This window comes from Galeopterus variegatus, unplaced genomic scaffold (genome assembly GCF_000696425.1).
Source record: "Galeopterus variegatus unplaced genomic scaffold, G_variegatus-3.0.2 Scaffold271, whole genome shotgun sequence".
NCBI classification, from domain to species: Eukaryota; Metazoa; Chordata; class Mammalia; order Dermoptera; family Cynocephalidae; genus Galeopterus; species Galeopterus variegatus.
In genome coordinates this window covers 430,832-443,776 of record NW_007726382.1, presented here as the reverse complement: position 1 = coordinate 443,776, position 12,945 = coordinate 430,832, and the positions used below count along the sequence as shown (strand labels likewise).

At 45.2% G+C, this 12,945-nt stretch overlaps 1 protein-coding gene across 3 annotated transcripts in view; it reads right to left on the bottom strand.

Moving 5' to 3' along the window:
* The window catches only part of SYTL3 (synaptotagmin-like 3), a 74,485-nt gene that overhangs the window by 16,524 nt on the left and 45,016 nt on the right, over positions 1-12,945 (bottom strand). For all 3 annotated transcript variants that reach the window (XM_008566834.1, XM_008566835.1, XM_008566836.1), the window contains one exon: positions 10,546-10,680. In XM_008566834.1, the coding sequence (XP_008565056.1) occupies positions 10,546-10,680 (135 nt within the window). The remainder of the gene's footprint in view (positions 1-10,545; positions 10,681-12,945) is intronic.

The window sequence follows — 12,945 nt, the reverse complement described above, 5'->3', positions numbered from 1 at the left end:
GATACGAGCTTTAAAATAACCGTGTTTAACGTGGCCAAGAAAATATGGCAAGATGAAGAATTTCTCTAGAGAACTAAAACCTATCAAAAAGAATCAAATAAAAATTAAGGGCTAAAAAGTAAGGTCACTGAAATTAAGAACTCTATACATTAATTTACCATAAGGTCAGACACAGCTAAAGGAGGACTGGTAAACTGAAAGATGGGTCAATAGAAAATATCTAGAGGGCAGCACAGGAAAAAATAAATGGAAAATAAAGAGCAGAAGAGATATACAGGACATAATAAAAATATATAATATATGTTTGGAAGCTCAAAAAGAGAAAAAATGGTGCAGAAGCTATATTTAAAGAATAATGGCTAAGAATTTTTCAAGACTGACAAGAGACAATAAACCACAGATTCAAGAGGAAAAATATTTTAAAAAATAAATAAAACCACACATAGGCATATCATAATAAAACTGCTGAAAACCAAAAACAAAGAGAAAATCTTAAAGGTGGAGAAAAAAAGATATATTACCTTTGGTAGAGGAAGCAGTAAGACATAAGCAGCTTACTTCCCAATAGAAATGATAGAAGCCAGAAAACTCTTAATTAATCTGAAGAGTCATGCAAAGACAGTAACAAAGAGCAGGAGGAAAAAACAGACCACAAATAGATAGTAGACAAAATAGAAAACAAGTAGATAGTATAGTATATTTAAATATTTATAAACATGTTTATATACATATACACACATATATGTGAAATATTTTAAATGGAACAGACTATATACAACAGAAAAAAAGGCAAAGATTGATGACTTACAAATATCTGCCTATATGCTATTTATTTATTTATTTATTTTTTGTCTTTTTCATGACCGGTAAGGTGATGGCAACCCTTGGTGTGGTGTCGCCCACACTGTGCTCAGCCAGTGAGCGCACCGGCCATTCCTATATAGGATCCGAACCCGCAGCGCAAGCGTCGCTGCGCTCCCAGCGCCGCACTCTCCCGAGTGCGCCACGGGCTGGGCCCCCTATATGCTATTTAGATGAGACATAGCTTAATCATAGACAGGCAGAAAGTAGAGGGACAGAAAACAATACATCATCAAACACTACCCAAAAGAGAGTAATGCAGCTACAATAATATCAGGCAAAGTAGATTTGAGTCAAGAAGCATTATTTAAAGACAAAGAGAAATATTTCATGATGATAAAAGGGTCAATCCACTTGAAAGAGGTAACAACTCTAAATTAATAACATTGTCTCAACACAAATTAAGTAGAAATTGACAGAAACAAAAGGAGAGGATTTGAACATAACCAATCTTAGTAATAAAACAAATTTATAAAAATTGTTGGTAGAGGTATAAATGATTTTAAACAATACAATTAACAACGCCGACTTAATAACCTGTATAAGATATTCCTCACAACAAAGGCAGGTTATAGATTGTCTTACATGGATTGGTCATAAGCCAGGACATAAAGCAAGTGTCACAAGCTGTTGTAGGACCGAACACGATGATGTATGCAAAGTTCTAAGCACAGCACTTGACCCACGAGGAGCTTAATCAGCGGCAGCCGCTGTCGCTATGACTGTTACTAACACATACGTACGTAGTGTACCTGAGTCCCACAACTCAGGGTAGGTGAGGCTAACTTTGTTATCCGCATGTGACAGATGAGGAAACCAAAGCCCAGTGGGTAAGTCACTTAAAGTCATAGAGGCTTGGGACCCACTCCCCGGCCCTCCAACTTCTGAGGGTGTACGAGGCAGCACACCCACCACACCACAATATTTACATAGAGAATTTTTAAATCAAAATACTTACAGTGCCTCCTTTATTCACTAAATATTCACTGACTATTTATTGAGGATTTACCACGTGCAGGCACCAAGTGAGGCTGGAGACACTCCGGAGGGCAGAACATGCCCAGTCCCTGCTCTCGTGGAGTGTCCAGTCTAACGGGGGGCAGAGAAGCGGGGACAAAAGCAAGGCTGATGCTGTGTCACGAAAGCAGAAGAAAGAGTGGGTCACGAGGGAAGGGTGGTGGCCGTGCTGGCTGCAGGGAAGGCCAGGTGAAGGGAGGCTGCAAAGCATCGCTGGAGCCCACGATGTGCAGGTCCAGGCTCTACTGGAGGGCACGGGGTGGGAAGGTGGCCTGGGCTGGGCTGCGACAGGGAGCGGGAAGCCAGATGACACCAAGTGCACATGGCTCAGAAAAGTTTGGGGAGTAGGGGACAGAAACATGATAGGAAGCTTGAGTGAGGTGTTTTGTTTGAACACGTTTAAAGCCAGTGGGAAGGACGCAGGTGAGCAGAGGCTGAATATATGCGAGGGAGGGACAAGTGACAGAATAAGACACAGAGAGGGCAGGAAACGGGGGCCCAAGAACCGCCGGCCGCTGCTTCTGCCAGGGTGGGGAGAGGGTGCAGGGGGGTGCAAATGTGGGTGCTTAACTGTGGTATCAGAGGATTAGGGAAATCCCACCTGATTATTTTCTTCTTTCTTTATCTTTTTCTTTCGATTTTTATATATGTTATATTTATATATACATACATATTTTTTTCTTTTTTTGTAAAGTAGAAAGGAAGGTCCATTTGTTGAGAGGAGGAAAAGAGAGAGGAGAGGTGGGAGTGTGGAAACAAGGTTTGAGAGTCTGGAGGTGTGAAGCGGTTGTCGTGGAGAGTAGAACAGGGAGTTAAGCAAACACATCTGCTTGCTGGGCAGTGCTGGGGGCACGTGGAGGGGCTGACAGGTGGCGCTGCTGATTAGACAGACCTAGTCCCAGCACACCCGCACCGAGGGGACAGGTCTGTGCACCTGCACACCTTGCCCTTGGGCGCACGGCTGTGTCGGTGCAGGTAGGAGGCAGGGGTACGGCTGGGCTCCTCCAGGTTGGCGCCCAGAATTATCAAGCTTTTGAGAAGCACTGTAATTCCTCATCCTTTCTTTTTTTTTTCCTTTTTGTCTTTTTTCGTGACCGGCAACGGATTGCAACTCTCAGTGTCGCGCCCGTACTGGACCAGGAACGGCAACGGGATCGCAACCCTCGGTGTTGCTCCCGCACCTCGTTCAGCCAGTGAGCGGCCGGTCTGTATGTGGGATCCCAACCCTCGGCGGGAGCGCCGCTGCGCTTCCCAAGCGGCGCACTATAGCAGTGCGCCACCGGGCCAGCCCCTCATCCTTTCTTTTATAAGTAGATAAACAGAGGTCAAGGCAGTTCGAGACATACCTCAAATTGCCCCGCAAATCAGAAGCGGACCTGGGCTCCTACCTCACTGGGCCGCGATTCGTGCAGCACCTCCGAGCAGTTCAGCTGCTGCATCTGCCTGGCGTGAGCGGAGGGCGCGCCCCCAGAGAACGAAGGGACAGCAGAGCACATTCTTTGGCAGCCGCCTTCCTTCTGAGATGACTTACGACTCTACCCCCACCACCCTGGCAGTGCTTCTGGCTGTGTTTTCCCCAGAGCGAGAACAGAGCTTTTGAGCAGGTTGCAAACTTTGAGCAGCAAATCCAGCCAACCAAAAGGTTCCGGCCCAGAAGAGCAACTAAAAACTCAGCCTGACTTTTTTAGAGCTATTGGCGCTGTCTGGGTTTGAAAGAAAAGTCTGGGCAAAAGCAAAGGAGAACTGTCCAAGGCAGGCAGTGAGCATTCTTGCCAGTGACTTTCTCTGAAGGTCACAAAGTCATCTACTGGAACTGCAAGCACAGCCCCTGTGCCCCTTTATTTACAGAGGCAGAAAACTAGGAGTCAACCAAAACTATGCTATATTAAAAAGAAAAAAAAAAATCCTGAGGATCCAGCACACGCTGAGAACATCCCATCCAAGTGGTTGAGATGGTGGACAACGGAGCCAGACAGCTTCACAGCTCCTGGCCCTGACACTTAGCGGCCATGTGGTCTCGAGCAGTTTTAAGCTGAGCAAATTATTTCCTTTGTTTTTCCTTCCTTTTTTTTTCTGCTGTGAAATCTATAACATATGAAAGTGGACCTACAATACATAGGTGTAGTTAAACAATAATTATAAAATTAACACCTATAAGCCACCTCTCAGCTTAAGAAAAATAACATCACCAGGACCTCGGAAGCGCCCTTTGACCCCTTCCTTATCAAATCCCCTCTCATTCCTGTTGCTGGGTAAACACTCTTTCAGAATTGTCTGCTAATCATCCTTGAATTTCTTTATGGCTTTATTATACTCCCATATGTACATATCCCTCAAACAACTTATTGGGTAGTTTTGCCTGATTTTAGAATTTATACAATTAGAATCATACTGTGTGCATATTCTCCATAAATTACTTTTTCTCGACATTTTGGTTGCTGCCAATTTTTCAAAATTAAAATAATTAAAAACAACGATGCTTTAGATATCCATGTATGTACATTTTGGGCAACATTCATGATAATTTTTAAAGAATATTTCCTGTAACTGAGACTGTTGGAAAGAGAACATGCATTTTAAAGATTTTTGGTATATATTGCTAATTGCCTTCCAGAAAAGTCATAACAATGTCTGTTCACCCCAGCAGTTTATAAGAATGCCTGCTGCTTTATATCCTTGCCAACACTGAGCTGTATTATTCTTTAAATTTACTAAAGTGGTCCCAAAATAGCAGCTTGCTTTAATTTTGCACTGATTTGAATACTTGGGAGATTGAGCACTTTTCCCTATTTATTGTCTGTTTGTGTTTATAAGTGAAGATTTAATAAGCTTTTTCTTGCCCCAGCTGCTTGCTTCTCAGAGAATGTAAATCTGTCTCAGAAGGGTGGGCAACGACGTTGGGCAAGAAGCAACAGACAGTCACATGCTTTGTGGGAGTTCAGTTTCCTGAGACAAATAAACACTGTGTGGGTATAAAGGGGACAGGTTACAATTAAACACATAATCATTCAATCTCATGATTATAAATTTTAAGGGCATAAATCAGAAAACTTTAGAGGAACAGAGGAGAACAGAGCCCTACGGAGTTAGCACTATGATTTAGAGGGACTGTCCTAAGCAGCAAAGAGACGAAGACGGATGTGCTCCCCCTGCCTGTCCCTAACCCAGCATTAGGTCCCCATGACTCTTACAGGTTTTCTAGATGTGGCTCAGCCCCAAGAGAGTGCAGCTGAGCCAGGGTGGCAGGGCCAGGAAAACCACTTAATCTAAGAGTTCAACAAACCCTGTGGGACACCAAGAAAAGCCTGGTATTGAAATAGAGCTCCCTAAACCCTCAGAACTACACTATCTGCTTCTGTAGAATTGCTTACTTAACCTAAGTAATTCCATTTTACCCCCTGTCTGACCTGCAGACTACCCCCCCTTTCTGCATGAGAAACTGTTGACCTCATAGAAACAAAAGCTGTTGCATAGAAACAGGAGCCACATACAGTGAACTATTACACGGGAACAGGAGCCACACACAGTGAACTATTACACGGGAGCGGGAGCCACGCACAGTGAACTATCACACGGGAGCGGGAGCCACGCACAGTGAACTATCACACGAGAGCGGGAGCCACACACAGTAAACTATCACACAGGAACAGGAGCCACACAGGAACGGGAGCCACACACAGTAAACTATCACACAGGAACAGGAGCCACACACAGTAAACTATTACATGGGAACAGGAGCCATACACAGTGAACTATCACACAGGAACAGGAGCCACACACAGTGAACTATCACACGGGAACAGGAGCCACACGCAGTGAACTATCACACGGGAACAGGAGCCACACGCAGTGAACTATCACACGGGAACAGGAGCCACACGCAGTGAACTATCACACAGGAACAGGAGCCACACACAGTGAACTATCACACGGGAACAGGAGCCACACACAGTGAACTATCACACGGGAACAGGAGCCACACACAGTAAACTATCACACGGGAACGGGAGCCACACACAGTAAACTATCACACGGGAACGGGAGCCACACACAGTGAACTATTACATGGGAACATCCACAATGAAAAGTCGTACGCTTGATCGCTCGAATGGCTCATTCTTGGCTTCTGTGACCTAGCTCTCTAACTTGCTTTTTGCACCTGGACAAACCCGTGTGCCAACGGGATGCAGTTTTTGTTTTTAAAAACCCCACAAGACCAATGCCCGAGGCCGCTCTTCCTTGGTTGCTCCTCGGGAGACAGACGCTGGCCAGCTGGAGTGAACAAACTGCCCTTTTCTGCACGAGTGGCGTGTAAGTGCATGTCTTGCGGGAGGGGGCCTCACAACAGTGTTGACTCCCAGGGCCCCTGGGTTGAATCGAAGTTCTGCAGTCACCGTGGGACCTTAGCAAGGCACTTAACCTCAGTGAATCTCCGGTTCTTCATTTGTGAGATGGGATAACAGCATCTACTACAACAAGATCGTGGGGAGAATGACAGATGTGAAGCACCTCACACAGGCTTTCACTCAACTGCTACGTCGCTACGATCAGGACACACCCAATCATTCAACAAATATTGACTGAGGGCCATTGCAGTGTCAGACACTGCTCTAGGCACTTGGGGATGGCATTCTAGTGGTGAGGTGGGGCAGACAATGAACAACCGATAAGCTGGTTATACAGCAGGTGGAAGATGACAGAGGGATGGATGACACAGAGCAGGGAAGGGAGATGGGAGTGGAGCACAGGACAGGGGAAGTGAGAGGTGGCCTCGGAGCAAAGACCTGGAGGAAGGGAGCGGGGGACGTGGTAGTGTCTGGAGAGCAAACAGTCGCAGAAGCCCCCTGAGGTAGGATGTGTCTGGGAGTTCAAGGACCAGCCAGCGGCCACGTGGGTGAGTGGTGAGTGAGGGGAAGAGGGCAGAGCAGGGACGGGCGGGTCGTACACAACCCCATGGACCATCATGGGCGGATCCAAGCCCGTGTACTTGACTATGGGTTGGTTCCTGGGGCTTTAAAGACATGATTCCAGCCCTTGAAGGAGCATAGGGTCCAATCTAGTCGGACACCGCGTAGTTCAGGGTAAACGGCCCCTTCAGCTCTCTGTGAAGGCTAGCCTCGTCCTCCCGGGCTAGCCTTGTAAAGGCTCAACCTGGCTGGAATCCTTGGAGTCCTCCAGTGCCCTGGGGTAGGAGCGAACCTTCTAGTGAGTGTTGGGAAAGCCCCCCCAGCAGCCACTCCACGCACGCACTGTCTCATCCCACAGCAGGGTTCAGCCCTAGGAGAGAAGGTTCTGGAGCTGCCCTGGCCTACCTGGCCCTCCGGGAAGTGTTTCCTCAGGCCTTTCATCTTTCTGAACTATTCTCAAAGATAAACAATACCTCGCCATGAAGGAAGGTGCTAAGCCATCCTCAAATACAAGCTCTCTGAAATATCCTGGCAGGACCCTTCCAGACTTCTCGCAGCTTTAGCTTGTCAAATGAAAAGGGCATCCAAGAGGCGGAGGCCAGGGCCTACTATGGTCTGAACGTGTGCGTCCCATAAAGTTCATATGTTGAAGTCCAACCTCCAAGTCCCCCCAACTTCATATATTGAAATCCTGGGCAATGCTGTTAGGAAGTGGGGCCTATGGGAGGTGATTAGTCAGGAAGGCAGAGCCCTCGTGAATGGGATTAGTGCCCTTATTAAACAGGTCCAAGGGAGCTCCCTGGCCTCTTCCATCATGTGAGGACACGGTGAGAAGATGCATCTATGAACTAGGAAACGGGCCCTCACCAGACGCTGAATCTGCTGGTGCCTTGATCTTGGACTTCTAGCCCCTACAACTGTGAGAAATGAATTTCTGTTGTTTCTAAGCCACATAGTCTCTGGTAGTTTGTTACAGCAGCCCAAAGAGACTGACAGGGCTCCGGCAGTCAGAAAGTCGGGTCCTGGCTCTGCTACAACCTACTGTGTGGCCCTGGCAGGTGGCTGCAGCCTGCAGAGAGTTGAAAGGGTTCCAAAAGAGGCCATGTGGGAATGGTACTGGCATTTGAGAGCTGAATCCTGCTTCCTAAGCAGCATGGACTTCAAACCCGTTTGAGAGCTGGAGGAAACCATGAACCTTTTTTCCAGGAAAGTGCGCAGAGGCACAGGCACACGATGTTCTGGATACTGTCCCAGAGAACCTGGGGAAAGAGCTGCTACTCCAGGTGCTTCCTAATGCGCAATAATAGTATCCAGACCAACGTGTCCAACGGAAATATAATGTGAGCCAAACATGTAATTTAAAATTCCCTGGTAGCCACACTAAAAAAAAACCCAGGTGAAATTAATTTTAATAGCATATTTTATTAATCCAATACATTCAAAATATTATCATGTCAATGTGTATCCACACAAACATTATTAATGAGTTATTTTACTTTTTTTTTCATACTAAGGTCCTCAAAATCCAGTGTATTTTACACTCACAGAATATCTCAATTTGGATTAGCCATATTTCAAGTGCTCAGCAACCACAGGTGACTAATGGTTACTATACTGGACAGCACAGCCCTAAATTATTCAAGAATCCTTAACAAGTTACATACTTTACTCAAGGTGTGAAATGGCCAGGGCTCAACTAGTGTTTCTCAAACTTGACCGTGCATATGAATCTCCAGGGCTTTTGTTAAGTTATACCTTCTAACTCAGCAGGTCTGGGCTAGGGCCTGAGATTCTACATTTCTGACAAGCTCTCAGATGAGGCCAGTGCTGCTGGGCCCCACATTTTGAGGAGTGAGGGTGCAGAGCAGTGGTTTTGATGGAGGCAGGACTACCCCACAGGAGCTAGTGAAGGGGCATGTTGGGGGCTGCTAGCACATAGTGAATTGAGTCAAGGATGTTAGCTATCCTTCAATGCATGGCCTGGCCTGCTCCTCCACAATTCTTAAGTGTTCCACTGGACATTCATGGAGATGGGGGAAAGTGCATAACTATCTGAGCAAAACATCATTTTATGTAAAAACACAACCAGGTCAAGGCACAAATTGGTTAAAGGACTTGCTCTAGGTCACATCCCTTGCTACTAAAGGAGCTAGAACGTGAACCAAGTCGGCTTCTAGAGGCTGAGTTCTTAACACTATATTACACCAGAGAATTCACACATTCACTTCATTCTCAAAGCAATCCAGTGAAATAAAAAAGAACTCTCATACCCAGTTCCAAGAGAAGGACTCTGAAGTTCAGAGAGTTTTTGTAGTTGTCTAAGGTCATATAATAAGTGAAAGAACCATAACTGCTGCTATATGGCTCGAATGTTTATGTCCCCTGTGAAATTCATGTGTTGAAACTTACTGACTAGTGTGATGGTGAGAAGGGGATTATGTCATGATGGTGGAGTTCTAGAGCATGGGGTTATGCCCTTTATAAAAGAGGCTTCACACAGCATTTGACCCTCTTGCCCTTCCATCCCTTCCACCATGTGAGGACACCTAGACGGCTCCATCTACGAGGATACCAATCCTGCAGGTGTCTTGATCTTAGAATTCCCAGCCTCCAGAACCATGAGAAATAAATTTCTATTGTTGATCAGTTACCCAGTCTGTGGTCTTTTGTTATAGCAGCACACGCAGACTGAGACAACCATTCACTGAGACCTCATGACCCCTCATCCAAAGCTCCATCTACCATACCGTATATCACAAAGTCAGTTAATTCAATTAATGTTTTTTAATAAGCAAGCAAACTAACGAATAAATGAAAGAATGATTAAAAAAAATGCCTGCCTATGTAAAATACATTTAAAACATCACAGAGCAATCTCAAAAAAGAAGAACCAAGTTGGAAGCCTCACACTATCCCACCTGAAAACTTACTACAAAGCTACAGTAATCAAGACAGTGTGGACCTGGCCTGAGGCTAGACAAAGAGTGGAACAGAATAGAGAGCCCAGAAAAAGACCCACACCCATGTGGTCATTTGATTTTCAACAGACACCAGAGTCACTGGGGCACATGGAAGTTTTTTCTAACAAATGGTACTGGATTAACTAAATATCCATATAGTAAAAAATAAGCCTCAATCTCTACCTTACACCATTCACAAAAAAAATTAATGAGCTGAAGCACAGACCTAAACATAAAAGCTCACCTTTTATAAAGCTTCTAGATGAAAACATAGAAGAATATCTTCATGACTTACAGACAGGACACAGACAGAGTCATAAAAATTTTTTTTGATAAATTAGACTCCATCAAAATTTAAAACTTCTCATCAAAAGACACCACTATTTTATTCTTTTTTTTTTTTTAAAGATGACCGGTAAGGGGATCTTAACCCTTGACTTGGTATTGTCAGCACCACGCTCACCTAGTGAGCTAACCGGCCATCCCTATATGGGATCCAAACCCGGGGCCTTGGCGTTATCAGCACCACACTCTCCCGAGTGAGCCACGGGCCGGCCCGCACTATTTTATTCTTAATTACTCTCTGTATGTATGAAAACATTCACTAGATGCTGTAAAAAAGAAAAACCAACCTCAAAATAAAGCAATGTTTTGCTCAGCTCCCAATCTAAGCAAAATGTTACTTGCAAGCTGTATTGTCATGGTACAGTTTATCTCACAAGACAACAGCTCATTTGACCCTGGTCCACCAATGGCATAATAACCATGCATCGTTTCAAGAGCATTGGAACAAGACTCACGTGTCTCAAGCCTCCAGAGAACAAAGTTCTGGGCGTTGGACTAGATGAAAGATTCTCTTGCTTCGAAACAGGGATAGTAGAGCGTTTCTGATCCTCTTGATTGAGAGGTTTCAGAATGTCTGCTGTGCTGACCCTCTGGAAAAGGAAGAAAAAACTTAATATTATAGTCTGCATCCTAGTTTGATTTTGTTCAGATGTGGTGACTTCAGCAAGCACAGCCAACATCTATTACCTGATGTTACTGCTATGCAAACACCTGGTTGCTGAGCAGGAGGACACACTTGAGTTTGGGTAAATGCACACACACACACCTGCAGGGCCCTGAGGCAGCACCACCAGGCTTTGGGACAATCATGAACAGCAATGGGTGGGTTACTTATGGATTAGTGAAAGTCTTAAGAAGTCCAAATTCTGGCTTTAATGATGATCCTGGCATTTAATCACATGAAATATATTATTCAGCCTGATAAGCAGAGTTTTAGCTCTAACATACCCATAAAAAGGGAAAAATCAAAATATGTCTCTAAATTTTATAAAAATAGTTTGCTAATAGTTGTCATGTCTATAACGTATACAGCTGTGCTTTCTAATATGGTAGCCACTAGCCACATGTACTTATTTACATTTAAATTCAAATTAATTGAAATCAAATAAAATGATAAACTCAGCTCATCAGTTGCACTTGACACATTTCAAGTGCTCAGCAGCCATAGGCAGCAGTGGCTACTGTACTGGACAGTTCCGATGAAGAATGTTTCCATCACTGCAGAAGTTCTATCAGACAGTGCTAGCAGGCAGCAACAGACACAATGAGCAAGTTGGGAAAACCTCCTCCTGGCTGAAAATACAGTTTCCAAATGGAGACTTCAGGTTTTGATGCTGGGTTGGAAGTAGAACTCAGAAATACAATAGTTGCCCCATAGTCATAAATTTCAGGAATAAAATACTATGTGAGAATATTAGAGAAGAAATGAAATGATTAGTCCACATTATTATTTATTCTCTCAATTCCCAGAGTGTCAACTCAACTCCAACAGACCTTTGTTAAGTGACCACTCAATCCACCGCAGAAGAGAGGAGAGAGGAGGTGATGCAGTGTCTGCTGTCCCAGGGCTCCAACTAGTAGAAAGACAGATGCACCATCAAAGTGGAGGTGCCAGCCAGGGGGGTGGGAAAGAGGCGAGGGAGAGGTAACTCAGAATGGGGGCATCTGGGACAATCTTCAGTGGGAACATGATCTGAGTGGGGTCTCGCAGGGTGGCTGGGGAAAGACCGAGAGGTAAGGACCCCAACTGGACCAGCCCATCACGAAAGTCAAGTAGGGGGCAGGTTCCTAAACCCGCAGACTCAAGAGCCAGGGAGAGACCTGGGCGTAGAGATCGTGAGCACATAGGGATGTGCAAGGTGGTCTGAGGGGACACTAAAGCCACAGGGAAGGAGACAGAGGGCTGGAAGAGCCCGCAGATCCAACAAGAGGATTTCAAGAACGGAGAGTGTTCCAAAAGGAGAAAAAGGCATGAGATTAAGCTCACCTGCAATTAAAGAAATGCAATTTTTTAAATTGCCTGTCAAATTGGCAAATATTAAAACTAAGTTTAGTTTTCCAAGGTGAAAAGAGCTATGGAACAGGTGTGGTGACGGCTACGCAACATTCTGAATGTATTTAAAGATGGCTAAGATGGTAAAATTTTACTTGTATGTATTTTACCACAATAAAAAAAGTGGGGAAAAACGGTATAAAGTTGAGCACTGGCAAGAGGGCTGCAGACAGGCCACGCGCCGCCAGCGGCTGCAGATCCGCCGTCCTCAGGGAAGAGCAACGCGGCAGCATGAATGAAAGCCCTAAAAAATAGCCGTTAAAGACGACCGTACATGTTTGTGGACAGGGAAAGAATTAAAACATAATTTTACCTTTTTTTTTTTTTTAAAGAAAAAGCAAATTACAGAAGTGGTGCGTGCCGTGCTGCGCCTGGTTACCCCCACCCTCCCGTCCCTCCTCCTCGCGTCCGTGTCCTCACCGGGAGCAGGCACAGGCTTATCAAAGAAAGCAAGAAAAGCCACTTTTCAAGGAAAGAATGGAAGTCTGGCCAACTGTGTCCAACGGGACAGCGCAGTTGAAGAGGGTGATGATGACTGAAGAGTGGCCACTCCTTACCCTTCAGGGAGGCCCCGGGACTTCCCAGAGCCAGAGTCACAGGGGAAAGGGCAGATTCCAGAGGTCACCAGTGAGTGGGAGGGAGGGCAGGGAGGATGGCACAGCAAGGGCTGGAGGCGACAAGGCCTCCGGGAAGAAACTGCAGGAGCGGCTGGGCCGGGAACCTCTCGGAAGATGGAAGTCATTTATGACATATATATATATATATATATATATATATATATATATTTTTTTTTTTTTTGTCA